Source organism: Kogia breviceps, chromosome 8, assembly GCF_026419965.1.
Source record: "Kogia breviceps isolate mKogBre1 chromosome 8, mKogBre1 haplotype 1, whole genome shotgun sequence".
In the NCBI taxonomy this organism is placed as follows: Eukaryota; Metazoa; Chordata; class Mammalia; order Artiodactyla; family Physeteridae; genus Kogia; species Kogia breviceps.
In genome coordinates this window covers 110,831,425-110,850,560 of record NC_081317.1, presented here as the reverse complement: position 1 = coordinate 110,850,560, position 19,136 = coordinate 110,831,425, and the positions used below count along the sequence as shown (strand labels likewise).

General features: G+C 39.0%; 1 protein-coding gene across 1 annotated transcript in view; it reads right to left on the bottom strand.

The window, feature by feature from the left end:
• MTMR9 (myotubularin related protein 9) overlaps window positions 1-19,136 on the bottom strand; it is a 92,097-nt gene that overhangs the window by 31,101 nt on the left and 41,860 nt on the right. Inside the window, exons 4-6 of the mRNA XM_059071299.2 lie at window positions 14,201-14,374; window positions 11,588-11,805; window positions 10,540-10,701 (exon numbers count right to left, since the gene is read on the bottom strand). Of these exons, the coding sequence (XP_058927282.1) occupies window positions 10,540-10,701; window positions 11,588-11,805; window positions 14,201-14,374 (554 nt within the window). The remainder of the gene's footprint in view (window positions 1-10,539; window positions 10,702-11,587; window positions 11,806-14,200; window positions 14,375-19,136) is intronic.

Here is a 19,136-nt window from a genome sequence, read left to right as displayed (position 1 = left end):
GTGACCTGAAAGACAGAATGGTGAAATTCACAGCTGCAGAACAGAATAAAGAAAAAACAATGAAAAGAAATGAAGACAGCCTAAGAGACCTCTGGGACAACATTAAACATGACAACATTCGCATTCTAGGGGTCCCAGAAGGAGAAGAGAGAGACAAAGGACCAGAGAAAATATTTAAAGAGATTATAGTCAAAAACTTCCCTACCATGGGAAAGGAAATAGCCACCCAAGTCCAGAAGGCGCAGCGAGATGCATATAGGATAAACCCAAGGAGAAACATGCCGAAACACATAGTAATCAAACTGGCAAAAAGTAAAGACAAAGAAAAATTATTAAAAGCAGCAAGGGAAAAATGACAAATAACATACAAGGGAATTCCCATAAGGTTAACAGCTGATTTCTCAGCAGAAACTCTACAAGCCAGAAGGGAGTGGCATGATATACTTAAAGTGATGAAAGGGAAAAACCTACAACCAAGATTACTCTACCCAGCAAGGATCTCATTCAGATTCAATGGAGAAAACAAAAGCTTTACAGACAAGCAAAAGCTAAGAGAATTCAGTGCCAGCAAACCAGCTCTACAACAAATGCTAAAGGAACTTCTCTAAGTGGGAAACACAAGAGAAGAAAAGGACCTACAGAAACAAACCCAAAACAATGAAGAAAATGGTCACAGGAACATACATAACAATAATTACCTTAAACGTGAATGGATTAAATGCTCCAACCAAAAGACACAGGCTTGCTGAATGGATTAAAAAAAAAAAAACCCATATATATGCTGTCTTACAGAGAGATCCACTTAAGACCTAGGGACACATACAGACTGAAAGTGAGGAGATGGAAAAAGATATTCCATGCAAATGGAAATCAAAAGAAAGCTGGAGTAGCTATACTCATAACAGATAAAACAGACTTCAAAATAAAGAATGTTACAAGAGACAAGGAACAACACTACATAATGATCAAGGGATCAATCCAAGAAGAAGATATAACTATTATAAATCTATATGCACCCAACATAGGAGCACTTCAATCTATAAACAACTGCTAACATCTATAAAAGAGGAAATCAACAGTAACACAGTCATAGTGGGGGACGTTAACACCTCACTTACACCAATGGACAGATCATCCAAAATGAAAATAAATAAGGAAACAGAAGCTTTAAATGACACAATAGATCAGATAGATTTAATTGATATTTATAGGACATTCCATCCAAAAACAGCAGATTACACTTTCTTCTCAAGTGTGCATGGAACATTCTCCAGGATAGATCACATCTTGAGTCACAAATCAAACCTCAGTAAATTTAAGAAAGCTGAAATCATATCAAGCATCTTTTATGACCACAACGCTATGAGATTAGAAATGAATTACAGGGGAAAAAAAGTAAAAAACACAAACACATGGAGGCTAAACAATACGTTACTAAATAACCAAGAGATCATGGAAGAAATCAAAGAGGAAATCAAAAAATACCTAGAGACAAAAGAATGAAAACACGACCATCCAAAACCTATGGGATGCAGCAAAAGCAGTTCTAAGAGGAAAGTTTATAGCTAAAGAAGCCTACCTCAAGAAACAAGAAAAATCTCAAATAAACAATCTAACCTTACACCTAAAGGAACTAGAGAAAGAAGAACAAACTAAACCCAAAGTTAACAGAAGGAAAGAAATCATCAAGATCAGAGCAGAAATAAATGAAATAGAAACAAAGAAAACAATAGCAAAGTTAATAAAACGAAAACGTGGTTCTTTTAGAAGATAAACAAAATTGATAAACCATTAGCCAGACTCATCAAGAAAAAAGGGAGAAGACTCAAATCAATAAAATTAGAAATGAAAAAGGACAAGTTACAACAGACACCACAGAAATACAAAGCATCCTAAGAGACTACTACAAGGAACACTATGCCAATAAAATGGACAACCTGGAAGAAATGGACAAATTCTTAGAAAGGTATAAGCTTCCAAGACTGATCCAGGAAGAAACAGAAAACATGAACAGACCAGTCACAAGTAATGAAATTGAAACTGTGATTAAAAATCTTCCAACAAACAGAAGTCCAGGACCAGATGGCTTCACAGGTGAATTCTGTCAAACATTTAGAGAAGAGCTAACACCCATCCTTCTCAAACTGTTCCAAAAAATTGGAGGAAGGAGGAAGGAAGGAAGGAAGGAAGGAAGAGGAAGGAACACTCCCAAACTCATTCTATGAGGCCACCATCACCCTGATACCAAAACCAGACAAAGATACTGCAAAAAAAGAAAATTACAGACCAATATCACTGATGAATATAGATGCAAATATACTCAACAACACATTGAAGGGATCATTCACCATGATCAAGTGGGATTTATCCCAGGCATGCAAGGATTCTTCAATACACGCAAATCAATCAATGTGATACGCCATATTAACAAAATGAAGAAGAAAAACCATATGATCATCTCAATAGATGCAGAAAAAGCTTTTGACAAAATTCAACACCATTTTATGATAAAAACTCTCTAGAAAGTGGGCATAGAGGGAACCTACCTCGACATAATAAAGGCCATATACAACAAACCCACATCAAACATCATTCTCAATGGTGAAAAACTGAAAGCATTTCCTCTAAGATCAGGAAAAAGACAAGAATGTCCACTCTCACCACCTTATTCAACATAGTTTTGGAAGTCCTAGCCACAGCAATAAAACTACAAGAGCTAATCAATGAATGTGGTAAAGTTACAGGATATGAAATTAATGCACAGAAATGTGATGAAGAATCTGAAAGAGAAATTAAGGAAACACTCCCATTTACCACTGCAATAAAAAGAATAAAATACCTAGGAATAAACCTACCAAGGGAGACAAAAGACCTGTATGCAGAAAACTATAAGACACTGATGAAAGAAGCTAAAGGTCATACACACAGATGGAGAGATATACCATGTTCTTGGACTGGAAGAATCAATATTGTGAAAATGACTCTACTACCCAAAGCAATCTAAAGATTCAATGCAACCTCTATCAAATTACCAATGGCATTTTTTATGGAACTATAACAAGTAATTTTAAAATTTGTATGGAGATACAAAAGGCCCCGAATAGCTAAAGCAGTCTTGAGGGAAAAAAACGGAGCTGGAGGAATCAGACTCCCTGCCTTCAGACAGTACTACAAAGCTACAGTCATCAAGACAATATGGTAGTGGCACAAAAACAGAAACATAGATCAATGGAACAAGATAGAAAGCCCAGAGATAAACTCACGCACCTATGGTCAACTAATCTATGACAAAGGAGGCAAAGATATACAATGGAGAAAAGACAATCTCTTCAATGAGTGGTGCTGGGAAAACTGGACAGCTACATGTAAAAGAATGAAATTAGAACACTCCCTAACACCATACACAAAAATAAACTCAAAATGGATTTGAGACCTAAATGTAATACCAGACACTATAAAACTCTTAGAGGAAAACATAGGAAGAACACTCTTTGACATAAATCACAGCAAGATCTTTTTTGAGCCACCTCCTAGAGTAATGGAAATAAAAACAAAAATTAAAAAATGGGACCTAATGAAACTTAAAAGCTTTTGCACAGCAAAGGAAACCATAAACAAGACCAAAAGACAACCCTCAGAATAGGAGAAAATATTTGCAAACAAATCAACAGACAAAGGATTAATCTCCAAAATATATAAACAGCTCATGCAGCTCAATATTAAAGAAACAAACAACTCACTCAAAAAATGGGCAGAAGACCTAAATAGACATTTCTGCAAAGAAGACATACATATGGCCAAGAAGCACATGAAAAGCTGCTCAACATCACTAATTATTAGAGAAATGCAAATCAAAACTACAATGAGGTATCACCTCACCCAGTTAGAATGGGCATCATCAGAAAATCTACAAACAACAAATGCTGGAGAGGGTGTGGAGAAAAGGGAACCCTCTTGCACTGTTGTTGGGAATGTAAATTGATACAGCCACTATGGAGAACAGTATGGAAGTTCCTTAAAAGACTAAAAATAGGGCTTCCCTGGTGGCGCAGTGGTTGAGAATCTGCCTGCCGATGCAGGGGACACGGGTTCGTGCCCCGGTCCGGGAAGATCCCACATGCCACCGAGCGGCTGGGCCCGTGAGCCATGGCCGCTGAGCCTGTGCGTCCAGAGCCTGTGCTCCGCAACAGAAGAGGCCACAACAGTGAGAGGCCCGCCTAGCACACAAAAAAACAAAAAACTAAAAACTAAAAATAGAATTACCATATGACCCAGCAATCCCTCTACTGGGCATATACCCAGAGAAAACCATAATTCAAAAAGACACAAGCACCCCAATGTTCACTGCAGCACTATTTACAATAGCCAGGTCATGGAAGCAACCTAAATGCCCATCAACATGATGAATGGATAAAGTTGTGGTACCTATATACAATGGAATATTACTCAGCCATAAAAAGGAATGAAATTGAGTCATTTGTTGAGACATGGATGGATCTACAGACTATCATACAGAGTGAAGTAAGTCAGAAAAAGGAAAACAAATATCGTATATTAATGCATGTATGTGGAACCTAGAAAAATGGTACAGATGAGCCACTTTGCAGGGCATAAGTTTAGACACAGATTAGAGAACAAATGTATGGACAGCATGGGGGGAAAACTGTGGTGCAGTGGGGATGGTGGTGTGCTGAATTGGGCGATTGGGATTGACAGGTATACACTGATGTGTATAAAATTGATGACTAATAAGAACCTGCTGTATAAAAAAAAAAAACTAATACTAAACTTTCTTTGGGTTATTTGTATTGAAATATGTTAATATAAATGCTTCAGACATTACATGAAATTCCTAAAAATCTTATATGTTCTGGTATAATGTTATAAGTCATAATTCTAGTTATTACTTTAAAATGTATATCTCAGAAATAACTAAATTTCCTTGTCAATTGCATTATTTTGAACTTTCATCAAATCTTTAACCGTGGTCATTTTTAAGTCTTTTGTCATTTACAGACAGTTCTGGGTGTATTCTGATGCTTTTGCAAAAATGTTCCTATGAAAGGGTTTCATCTTCAAGGAATTCATGGACAAGACTGAAAAGTACAGGTTTCTGGTAACTGACTATACTGCTGAACTGAATGAATAAGCATTTTCAGAACTCTAATGGAAAACTGATGAATTCATAAAAGTGCTAACAAAAGATCAAGATGAAAAAAAAATTACATTGGACTGAGTGAACTGATGAGGCTGATTATAATTTTTGTGACTTTTTGTGTGAATAAAAAAATGTTATAAAAAAAGGTAAATGATCTGTAACATGCTTGCAAGCATCAAAAAGTAAGACGAATTAATGGATAGATAGGATGAATAAATGGAAAGAGACGTCATAAAAAAAAGAACGATGCATGTATGAAAACAGGATCCTAACATCATCATTAATTAAATTGTTCCATCATATCTAAGAATGCATGCTACTGTCTATGTAAATTTTTTGTAGTCAATATCCTTTTTTCAAAGCTGAGAACAACTGAATCTTCTTGATGCCTTAGGAAATAACAAAAGTAGGCATTTTCTTTTTGGGTTTGATAATTTAGCCAATTATCTCGCCGGTATCTGTGAATGTGTGGTCGACACATTAACAATTGCTGTCCTGATTATACTGTCTAATTTATGTTGAATCTAAAATTTTTACTTACTCACAGAGCTTCATATAGTACTAAAACGTCTACCTCAAGCCCAAGTAACAGCTTCTGGATTGTCACTTATGACCTGTCTTTGTGGAAATATTAGAATTAACCCCTCAGTGTGCTGGGAAAACTGGACAGCTACATGTAAAAGAATGAAATTAGAACATTCTCCAACACCATACACAAAAATAAACTCAAAATGGATTAAAGAACTAAATGTAAGACCAGATACTATAAAACTCTTGGAGGAAAACACAGGCAGAACACTCTTTGATGTAAATCACAGCAATATCTTTTTCAATCCCTCTCCTAGAGTAATTAAGATAAAAACAAACTGACACAGCAGTGTAAAGCAACTATACTCCAATTAAAAAAAAAAAGAAAAACAAAATAAACAAATGGGACCAAATAAACTTAAAAGTGATCTGGCTGCCAATGCAGGGGACCCAGGTTCGATCCCTGCTCCAGGAAGATCCCACATGCCACGGAGCAACAACTACTAAGCCTGCGCGCTCTAGAGCCTGCGAGCCACAACTACCGAAGCCGGCGTGCCTAGAGCCCATGCTCCACAAGAGAAGCCACCGCAATGAGAAGTCTGCACACTGCAATGAAAAGTAGCCCTCACTTGCCACAACTAGAGAAAGCCTATGTGCAGCAACAAAAACCCAACACAGCCAGAAAAAAAAAACAAAACTTAAAAGCTTTTGCACACAAAGCAAACCAAAAACAAAATGAAAAGAAAACCCACAGAACAGGAGAAAATATTTGCAAACAAAGCAACTGACAAGGGATTAATCTCCAAAATATACAAACAGATGATGCAGAAAACAACCCAATCAAAAAATGGGCTTAAGATATAAATAGACATTTATCCAAAGAAGACATACAGATGGCCAAAAAGCACATGAAAAGATGCTCAACATCACTAATTATTAGAGAAATGCAAATCAAAACAACTGAAGTATCCCCTCACACCAGTCAGAATGGCCATCATCAAAAAGTCTACAAATAATAAATGCTGGAGAGAGTGTGGGGAAAAGGGAACCTTCCTACACTACTGGTGGGAATATAAATTGATAACAGCCACTATGGAAAACAGTATGGAGGTTCCTCAAAAAACTAAAAATAGAGCTACCATATGATCCCGCAATCCCACTCCTGGGCATATATCTAGAGAAAAACCATACTTCGAAAAGATACATGCACCTCAGTGTTCATTGTAGCACTGTTTACAATAACCAAGACATGGAAGCAACCTAAAGGTCCATCAATAGATGAATGGATAAAGAAGACGTGGCACATATGCACAATGGAATACTACTCAGCCATGAAAAGGGATGAAATTGGGTCATTTGTAGAGATGTGGATGGATCTAGAAACTGTCATACAGAGTGAAGTAAGGCAGAAAGAGAAAAACAAATATAGTATGTTAACACATATGTGTGGATCCTAGAAAAATGGTACAGATGAACTGGTTTGCAGGGCAGAAATTGAGACACATATGTAGAGAACAAACGTACGGATGCCAAGGGGAGAAAGTGGCAGGAGTGGGGGTGGTGGTGTGATGAGTTGGGAGATTGGGATTGACAATGTATACACTGATGGGGATAAAATGAATGAAAAAAGAATGAAATAATGCCTTTTGCAGCAACATGGATGGACCTAGAGATGATCATACTAAGTGAAGTCAGACAGAGAAAGACAAATATCAAATCATATCACTTATATGTGGAATCTAAAAAAAATGATACAAATGAACTTATTTACAAAACAGAAACTGATTCACAGACTTAGAAAACAGACTTATGGGTTACCAAAGGAAAAGGCGGGGAAGCGATAAATTAGGAGGTTGGGATTAACATATACACACTAATATATATAAAATAGATAATCAGCAAAGACCTACTGTAGAGCACAGGGAACTCTACTCAATACTCTGTAATAATCTATATGGGAAAAGAATCTGAAAAAGAATAGATATAACTAAATCACTTTGCTGTACACCTGAAACTAATACAACACTGTAAATCAAATATACTTCAATTAATTAAAAAAAGGAATTAACCACTTAGGAGTATAAAATAATTTTATGACTCTAGAAACTTTTATTTTGTAATTATTTTCATATTTGTTTTTTTTAATTGTTTAGAAATGAATAACAAAATATGTTTCCCCCTCCAAAGTCTAGCTTTAATATGATATCAATATGTTTTTTCTGGCAAACAAATAGATTATTATTTTAAATAACTCAGTTGATAGGAAGATATCTTTGGAAGCTTTCCTTGTGTACATATACTAGCACCTAGGAATTAAATACTGGTGTCATGGCTAGGTTTAGAATTTGACCCAAAATAAGCATGCAAAATGCTTGCACTAAAAGAAAAATCCCTTTGATAAACTGAAAAACATTATAAAGTCAGTAACTACCAGTGAAATTATCTGTTGTTCTTCTTAGTTATAAGTATTTCTCATTTTATTCAGAGATGTATGTTTTTGTTGATGAAATTGTTGGTGTAAAAACATTTAAAAATTAACCCCCCAAAAGGCAACTGGGGTCACATCTGCCCTATTTTATAACAGCAGCCTAGATTTTTTTTTTTAATATAGAAGGATAATGTTATCAAAATATTTCGTGTTCCATCTTGCATAAGAGTGGGGCAATTTTTCATGTGTTCCTATAGAAAAAGTTGTTAGCATATATTAATGTGTTCCCAGAGCCTTCCTTCAGCTTTCTGAAGCAAACAAGGAGTCCCTTCTGAAATAACCAAGGGATGGGCATTTTTCCCTCACATCCTTACTGGGTACTTTGAAATAGATTTGTTCTCCCAGCTAGAAGTTTGTATGTTAACCATCCCTGATGTTACTTAAACCAAAAACAACAAAAACAACCAAACAAAATAGCATAGAAAATACCAAAGCAGAACAACAGCCATTTAAAGATCCAGGAAAAGATCCAGAGACATACACTCAGGGGTTACCTGTGTTATTCCTTAATTATTTCTTACAAAAAGATTGGAATCTCAGCACTGCCACTTGGGCTGTAATCAGTACAACTCAGGCAACTTACTCTGATTTTATTTTTCCTTATCTATAGAGGTAGGGTAATAATACATAACAATTATTGTTTGGAAGCTTAAATGAAATTATATATGTATAGGAATTTGAGACATGACTGAGGCAAATCAACAAAGAATAATGCAGGTAGACTTAGAGGTTCAATCCAGGAAAGAAAGAAAAAAGGTGACTGAGGTGGACATGTGGTTTATGAAAAGCAACGTGCCTGTTGATGTTTGAACTGTTCCTTGAAGACAAGGCTTTTGTTCTACTTGAGATACAGAAGGACAAAAATCAAGGAGAAACAGTTCAGTGCTCCTTGGACTGCTCTGGCCATTACTCCTGGCAGGGCTTCAATACCAATTGAATGTGACGGTAACAGTCATTTCGAAAACAGGAAGGAATAAAAGAGACAATGGAAAGAAATTAAATTTAAGGCATTCTTTTAAAAATCTGGTTTGCAGAAAACCTCCTTTCAGTCTTTGTCCTGTCTGCTTTCAAGTGGAGTAAATGATGCATTATCGAGGAGACATCTATTCTCTGTGGAAGCTAATGAAGACATTAGAGTAGAGATGGACCAAGACAAGGACTTGGCCAGCTCTTCTAGCGCCTGTTGCAGCATCCTGTGTGAATGCAGATCAGGGTTCTCATTGAAATTCATGTTTATGTGGGTTCATTTTTAAGCAAAGTGTTCTCTGTCTTTGAATTGGCTTCTAGGAAGTTCAGCACCCCCCTCCACCCCACTTTGCAAGTGTATAAGATTTTAAAATGACTTCCCCTGGTTGTGCAGTGGTTAAGAATCCGCCTGCCAATGCAGGGGACACGGGTTTGAGCTCTGGTCCCAGAAGATCCCACATGCTGCAGAGCAACTAAGCCTGTGCGCCACAACTACTGAGCCTGCGTGCCACAACGACTGAAGCCCACACGCCTAGAGCCTGTACTCCGCAACAAGAGTAGCCACCACAATGAGAAGCTGCGCACCGCAATGAAGAGAAGCCCCCGCTTGCGGCAATGAGAGAAAGCCCACGTGCAGCAACGAAGACCCAACGCGGCCCTAAATAAATAAATAAATATATTTTTTTAAAAAAAAGGTTTAAAATGAAAAATAAAACAAAATAAAAGGGCATTCTAAGCTTCTGCAACAATTTATATCAATCCTTTTGCCCCTGTTCAAGTCTTCTGCCTCAAGTCTCAAGGATTAGCAACTTTCAACTGAGTGAATAAACTAAAATCATTTCATATACTTCATATCACTACCATCCAGTTTTCTCAACGTGAGATCCAGATATAACTGCACATATCAAGTAGTTTGTAACAAGATAGCTGAGACATTAGAAAGCATCATTTACTGTGTAACAAAATTACATGTTTCCTTTCATTGTTATTTCAAAAGTTCCTTGAAGGCCAAGTTTGGCCCTCTAAGGAGAAATAAGATAACTTCTTTTCATTCTTTTTCAGTCTAAGAAAAGGAAAATTGGTAGATTCACATTTTAAGGATTTTTATAGAAAAAAAATAGGTCCTTTAGTACTTAAAAAATTTTTGTCATGGAAGACATGTATATGTATATGGTTCACATTCATTCAATAAACATTATCAATTAAATGCCAGACTCTACACACACACTTCACTGACACTGAATGGCGTTGACTATCTTCTATAGTTATTTATAAAATGATATGAACATAAGATACAGACAGGCATGAACAGTAACATAATACACAACCACAGGTCTGGATGGAAGAGAAGTCTAGTTGGTATAAGTGCCCCGCTCCAGAACCCGGAGACGCACTTTACCTGTCAAGACACTGAGCTGCCAGACAGGCAGTTGTCAGAATCTCTTTGATGTGAGTCAGCCAGTTGGAGGCCTCCAATCTACTGAGCCATCGGTCCATGTTATGTGTTTGGTCATTACAAGCTTCCACGAGTTTGATTAAGCTCTCCTGAAGAATGTGATACCTTTCAAAAACAAGAAAATGTTAAAAAGAAGAAAGAAAGAAAACAGAACATAGAACAATGAAGGAAGAAACCAAATCAAAAACTCAGCCTCCAATATATATCCAAGGGCAAAAGCAGCTCAAAATACTATAAAAATATTTACCTTGCTATATAATAATTTATAGGGCTAAAGACTGAAAAACTAATATTTAAACATGATTGTGAAATGCTTAAAATGCCTGCGATGGTAAACTCTTCCTCATCTGAACAGATTAAACCCAGTTTGCATAACTGAATTATCTGACTGAGGAGAGGGCCACAGCACTGCTTTTTGTGACAGGTCACAAAACAGCACCACTAACATCTGTGTCCCGTTCCCACAGAATCAACTATGGACACCTGTACTGTCAGCAGGGATGCCCAAGGCCAGCTCAGATCGCACTGTATTAGCTCCAACTCCCACCCACTCACCCACCCAGAAGCAATTATAAACCACTAACTGCAAGCATAAAGGAGATGTAACAGGTAGAGGAAACAAGGTGTGAAAATAAGTGCGTATCAGGGAAATTAAATGTCTAAGTCTTTTTGACTTAGGAAAATATAATTATGCGTAGCATATCTTTTCATTAAGTTTGGTGACCACTAATCTACAAGTAGAGGAGCAGACCTCATGGTGATGAAATTTCAGAGCTAACAGAGAAAAAATGCTATCTGATCAAAACTCACTTCTGAGCATCCACCATAAGTTTTCTGCTTATCTTATAAAACACAAGAACAGGATATCCAGCCAATTTTTGACTCACGTTAATATGAAGGTTCATTTCAAAACTTGTGATTTTTGAACAGCTAAGGGCTCACCCACTCTATCTTCAAATAAGAGTCCAGTACTGTCTCCCGAATCTTTTACCTCTCAATGGACTTATGAATCCGCCTCCACTGGGGATAATGAGCTTCTTGTTCAAAGCCACCGCCTTTGGCTCTAGCTTGCTGAGCTATGTTTAGAGGTCGGGTGTCAATGATGTAGCCACGCTTTCCTGCCCTGAGGGTAGCATTTATCAGCTTCTCATCTTCTTTGCACCGTCTCCCATTTGTGCCAGTGAGTGGCTGACCACTTCGCATAATAACCTACAAGGACAACACAGTCTAAAATTTAACAGTAGCTGCTTTTTAAAGTTTCTGAAAACAGAAATGAATTAGCTATATTAAGAGTATCTCAAAAAACAATTCTGTGAAGAGTCCTGTACCACAGTGTTCATTGCAGCTCTATTTACAATAGCCAGGACATGGAAGCAACCTAAGTGTGCACTGACAGATGAATGGATAAAGAAGATGTGGCACATACATATAGTGGAATATTACTCAGCCATAAAAAGAAACGAAATTGAGTTATTTGTAGTGAGGTGGATGGACCTAGAGTCTGTCATACAGAGTGAAGTAAGTCAGAAAGAGAAAAACAAATACCGTATACTAACACATATATATGGAATCTAAAGAAAATGGTCATGAAGAACCTAGGGGCAAGACGGGAATAAAGACACAGACCTACTAGAAAATTGACTTGAGGATGCAGGGAGGGGGAAGGGTAAACTGGGATGAAGTGAGAGAGTGGCATGGACATATATACACTACCAAATGTAAAACCCATAGCTAGTGGGAAGCAGCTGCACAGCACAGGGAGATCAGCTCGGTGCTTTGTGACCACCTAGAGCAGTGGGATAGGGAGGGGTGGGAGGGAGACACAAAAGGGAGGAGATATGGGGATATATGTATATGTATAGCTGATTCACTTTATTATATAGCAGAAACTAACACACCATTGTAAAGCAATTATACTCCAATAAAGATGTTAAAAAAAAAAATTGTGTGTCACTTCAGAGATGAATTTGATCCTAAAACAAAGAAATGTTTCTATGTATTGACAAGTTAATCATTATAAAACAAAAACAAGACTTGCACTTTTACACGATTTTTCTTCCTATCTCAAAATACTTTCACATAATAAATTATAGTTCCACTTTAAGATCAAATATTACAATTCATTTAGTAAGTGAATTCATTATCCAGCAGATCTGGGCCTGTAATTAAGATAATGATAACAGCCTACACACCAGGAAACTTTGGCTTCAACTACATAAACTTAGGGTTGGCAGGTCTTCTCAAGAATTATAAAGAGAAAAGGCACCGATGGTAAAATTTTTAAAAATTATGTACTACTATTCTTGTTTTGGGAACCACTTTCAATATCTTGAAAGCTACTTATTTATTCTTTATTCTCCAGTGGCCTTCTTCCAGTAATCCAGGACTTAACCACTTGTCTCCAAAGACCCAAAACTACATATTTCCAAGTCTGCTTTTGAAACTTTTCTCAAGAAATCAGTATCTGTTATACTGATCTATTCCCTGGCGAATGGTTTAGAATTATCTCAAGCTCGTCCCACAATACAGGGGTCCCCAACCCCAAGGCCGCAGACCAGTACCAGTCCACAGCCTGTTAGGAACCAGGCCGCAGAGCAGGAGGTGAGTGGTAGGCGGGCGAGCGAAGTTTCATCTGCCCCTCCCCATCACCGCATTACTGCCTGAACCAGCCCCCCACCCTTTCCGTGGAAACACTGTCTTCCATGAAGAGTCCCTGGTGCCAAAAAGGTTGGGGACCAGTGCCATAATACATAATGTTATCTTAACCACCTTGAAATTTAACATAAGGAAGGTCATCCAGAGGATGACAATGGCTAACTCTCAGACTGCACTTACCACGTAACTGGACACAATATTTTATGAGTTGTTAAAATGCTTTATGGTGAACCCTAGTGACGAGAAATACTGCTGAGCAGGCAAGATAAGTGACCTGATTTCTAGAAATCCCTTTATCCTAAATATCTACATTTGACTTACTACCAGGGGAAAAAGGAAAATGGAAGATAGCTATAATTTACCCACTCATTTACTATTGGATTCAAAATGAGAAGCAGAGTTTACTGACAAAGAGAAAATAAAAGGAGAGAAATAAACTTGGAAAATATTTAGGAAACGAACATAGACTGAGCACTTGCCTATTCGATTCCTGACTCCTGTGTTTATTTAAGTTGTGACTAATGACATGCATCACTCTTTTCCCTTTTGAAAATAAAAACGTCTGTTCAATTTACCTTTCACAGGAAAATCTGGTGAGAACAATTATAATAAAGTGTCATACCATTATTCTGCTCAGAGAAATTTATTTTTCTACCTAAGAGTGTTAGTTTTAAGTATCAACTAAACATTAGCTCCCTTTGTACTGAGTCCTAAAGATAAACTTCTCTGGGCTTTTCTAAGGTTAAGCAGCATCATGGAAAGAATTCAAAGTCATATCCTGATCACAGAAAACACTCTACGCCTGATTCCCGGAAGCTTAAATAATACGAAGTCCCAGAAGGAGAGACTAATCACTTCAATGAACAGGTACACAGAAAAAGGGAACATTTCTAAGAACCTCAAACCAAGCCTTCCAGTCGATTAAGCAGCAGAACTTATGTTCACTTACCATTCCATTTTTTTTATGATAGTAGCTGAGTACTGGGAAGCGTCCTCCATGTCGAAACGCAGCTACCTTCCGAAGAGCTTCATCATCCGTGGCTTTGGGCACTATGACAATTGGTGGGTAAGAGGGGCAAACAGCAAATTCCTTATTGACATAGCTTAACCTCCATTCACTGGTCTGAAAAACACAAAATACTTCAAAGCTAAGCAAGTATCTCAATGTCACAAAATAATCTGAAAAACTTTTAAAGGAGCTTAGAGATCAATTTTCATACAGTGAAGAAGCCATGTCACAGGAATTTAATAGAAGGATACCTAGCCCATACTTAAAATACTTCCACAGAAAAGGAGCTCCACTCTTCAGAGCCAGCTTCCTACAGTGCTACGTATCCCCAGTTCCTAGAAAGGTCTTCCTCCTATTGAGCAAAACTTATTGCTCTGTAACTTCCTCTATTGTTTTTTACTGTGATTTCAGTACAAGTTCCCCATTTCATATGACATCGTATGGAATATATGAAAGACAGTTGTTTCTCCCTTAGTCTTCTATTCTCCAAGTTAAATATATTAAGTATATTTATGAATATCAGGGCCAACATTATCTCATTCATTCTTGTCTTGATACCATTTACTTTGTTAATGGTACTCTTAAAGTACAGCAACAGGAAGACTAAAACTCCAGATGATGCTTAACCAGAACAGAACACTGCCAATACCTACATCAAACCCCTTGCTCATTTCTGTTATTTAAAAAAGGAGAAAAATGAGGAAAGACTGTTAACATCTTTCTTAAAGCAATAACAACTTAATACTAAGAAAGATTATACTTATAAGTCAATGAAATAATTTCAAACTCAGTATGCTAAGAACCAAAAGTACACAACATAAAACTATCAAATGACAACTTATTTCTAACATCAAAAATGAAAACCCCTGCGAGAAGATGGCGGAAGAGTAAGACGCAGGGATCACCTTCCTCCCCACAGATACATCAGAAATACATCTACACGTGAAACTTCTCCTACAGAACACCCACTGAACGCTGGCAGAAGACCTCAGACCTCCCCAAAGGCAAGAAACTCCCCACGTACCTGGGTAGGGCAAAAGAAAAAAGAATAAACAGAGACAAAAGAATAGGGACAGGACCTGCACCAGTGGGAGGGAGCCGTGAAGGAGGAAAGGTTCCCACACACTAGGAGCCCGTTCGCGGGTGGAGACTGCGGGTGGCGGAGGGGGAAGCTTCGGAGCCAGAGCCGCGGAGGAGAGCGCAGCCACAGGGTGCAGAGGGCAAAGCGGAGAGATTCCGCAGAGGATCGGTGCTGACCAGCACTCACCAGCCCGAGAGGCTTGTCTGCCCACCCAACGGGGGAGGGCGGGGCTGGGAACTGAGCCTCAGGCGGATCCCAGGGAAAGGTCTGGAGTTGGCAGAGTGAAAACAGCCTGAAGGGGTTAGTGCACCACGGCTGGCCGGGAGGGAGTCCAGGAGAAGTCTGGAGCTGCCGAAGAGGCAAGAGACCTTTTCTTCCCTCTTTGCCTCCGGGTGCGTGAGGAGAGGGGTTTAAGCGCGCCTCTTAAAGGAGCTCCAGAAACGGGCACGAGCCGCGGCTGTCGGCAGGGACAACAGAGACGGGTGTGGGATGCTAGGGTTGCTGCTGCCGCCACCAAGAGGCCTGTGTGTGAGCACAGGTCACTCTCCACACCGCCCCTCCCGGGAGCCCGTGCAGCCCGCCCGTCCCCGGGATCCAGGGACAGTTTCCCGGGAAAACGCACGGTGCGCCTCGGGCCGGTGCAGCGTCACGCCGGCCTCTGACGTCGCAGGCTCGCCCCGCATCCGTGCCCCTCCCTCCCCCTGGCCTGAGTGAGCCAGAGCCCCCGAATCAGCTGCTCCTTTAACCCCGTCCTGTCTGAGCGAAGGGCAGACGTCCTCGGACGACCTACGCGCAGAGGCGGGGCCAAGTCCAAAGCTGAACCCCAGGAGCTGTGCGAACAAAGAGAGGGGGAGGTCTCTCCCAGCAGCCTCAGAAGCAGCGGATTAAAGCTCCACAGTTAACTTGAAGTGCCCTGCATCTGTGGAAAACCTGAATAGACAGCGAAATATCCCAAGTTGAGGAGGTGGACTTTGGGAACAAGATATACTATTATTTTCCCCTTTTTTCTTTTTGTGAGTGTGTATGTGGGTGCTGCTGTGTGAGATTCTGTCTGTATAGCTTTGTTTTCACCATTTGTCCTAGGGTTAGACCGACCCTTTTTTTTTTTGGTTTTTTTTTCTTTAATAGAAATTTTTCTTCTTAATAATCATGTTTTATTTTAATAACTATATTTTATCCTACTTTATTTTGTCTTCTCCCTTTCTTTCTTCCTTTCTTCCCTCCTTTCTTTCCTACTTCCCTCCTTCCTTCCTCCCTGCCTTCCTTTCTCCCGTCCTTTCTTCCTCCCTCCCTTCCTTTCTTCCTTCCTTCCCTCCCTCCCTTCCTCCTTCCTTCCTTCCTTCCTTCCTTTCTTGCCTTTCTATTTTTTTCTCCCTTTTATTTTGAGCCATGTGGATTAAAGGCTCTTGGCACTCCAGACAGGTGTCAAGGCTGTGTCTCTGAGGTGGGAGAACCAACCTCAGGACACTGGTCCACAAGAGACCTCCCAGCTCCACATAATATCAAACAGCGAAAATCTCCCAGAGACCTCCATCTCAACACCAAGACCCAGCTTCACTCAAGGACCAGCAACGAACAGTGCTGGACACCCTATCCCCAACAAAGAGCGAGACAGGTCTACAGCCCCATCCATTAGCAGAGAGGGGGCCTAGAATCACAGTAAGGCTACCGACATCCCCATACACGCCCCCAGACGTGGACCTACCCACCAGGGAGACGGGATCCAGCCTCATCCACCAGAACAGGGGAACTGGTCCCCCCAACCAGGAAACCTGCTCAACCCACTGAACCAACCTCAGCCACTGGGGACAGCCACCAAAAATAGATAGAAATTCGAACCTGCAGCCTGCAAAAGGGAGACCCCAAACACAGTAAGATAAGCAAAATGAGAAGACAGAAAAACACACAGCAGATGAAGGAACAAGATAAAAACACACCAGACCTAACAGATGAAGAGGTAATAGCCAATCTACCTGAAAGAGAATTTAGAATAATGATGGTGAAGATGATGCAAAATCTTGGAAATAGAATAGATAAATTGCAAGAATCAGTTAACAAGGACCTAGAAGAAATAAAGAGGAAGCAAGTAACGATGAGCAACACAATAAATGAAATGAAAAATACTCTAGACGGGATCAGTAGCAGAATAACTGAGGCAGAAGGACGGATAAGTGACCTGGAAGATAAAATAGTGGAAATAACTACTGCAGAGCAGAAGAAAGAAAAAAGAATGAAAAGAACTGAGGACAGTCTCAGAGATCTCTGGGACAACATTAAACGCACCAACATTCGAATCATAGGGGTCCCAGAAGAAGAAGAGAAAAAGAAAGGGACTGAGAAAATATTTGAAGAGATTATAGTTGAAAACTTCCCTAATATAGGAAAGGAAATAGTCAACCAAGTCCAGGAAGCACAGAGAGTCCCATACAGGATAAACCCAAGGATAAACACCCCGAGACACATAATAATCAAACTGTCAAAAATTAAATACAAAGAAAACATATTAAAAGCAGCAAGGGAAAAACAACAAATAACACACAAGGGAATCCCCATAAGGTTAACATCTGATCGTTCAGCAGAAACTCTACAAGCCAGAAGGGAGTGGCAGGACATATTTAAAGTGATGAAGGAAAAAAACCTACAACCAAGATTACTCTACCCAGCAAGGATCTCATTCAGATTTGATGGAGAAATTAAAACCTTTACAGACAAGCAAAAGCTGAGAGAGTTCAGCACCACCAAACCAGCTCTACAACAAATCCTAAAGGAACTTCTCTAAGCAAGAAACACAAGAGAAGGAAAAGACCTACAAGAACAACCCGAAACAATTAAGTAAATGGTAATAGGAACATACATATCAATAATTTCCTTAAATGTAAATGGATTAAATGCTCCCACCAAAAGACACAGACTGGCTGAATGGATACAAAAACAGGACCCATATATATGCTGTCTACAAGAGACCCACTTCAGACCTAGGGACACTTACAGACTGAAAGTAAGGGGATGGAAAAAGATATTCCATGCAAATGGAAATAAAAAGAAAGCTGGAGTAGCAATTCTCATATCAGACAAAATAGACTTTAAAATAAAAACTGTTACAAGAGACAAAGAAGGACACTACATAATGATCAAGGGATCGATCCATGAAGAAGATATAACAATTGTAAATATTTATGCACCCAACATAGGAGCACCTCAATACATAAGGCAAATACTAACAGCCATAAAAGGGGAAATCGACAGTAACACAATCATAGTAGGGGACTTTAACACCCCACTGTCACCAATGGACAGATCATCCAAAATGAAAATAAATAAACACAAGCTTTAAATGATACATTGCAAAAGATGGATTTACTTGATATTTATAGGACATTCCACCCCAAAACAACAGAATACACATTATTCTCAAGTGCTCATGGAACATTCTCCATGATAGATCATATCTTGGGTCACAAATCTAGCCTTGGCAAATTTAAGAAAATTGAAATCGTATCAAGTATCTTTTCTGACCACAACACTGAGACTAGATATCAATTACAGGAAAAGATCTGTAAAAAATACAAACACATGGAGGCTAAACAATACACTACTTAATAACGAAGTGATCACTGAAGAAATCAAAGAGGAAATCAAAAAGTACTTAGAAACAAATGACAATGGAGACACGACGACCCAAAACCTATGGGATACAGCAAAAGCAGTTCTAAGAGGGAAGTTTATAGCAATACAATCATACCTTAAGAAACAGGAAACATCTCGAATAAACAACCTAACTTTGCACCTAAAGCA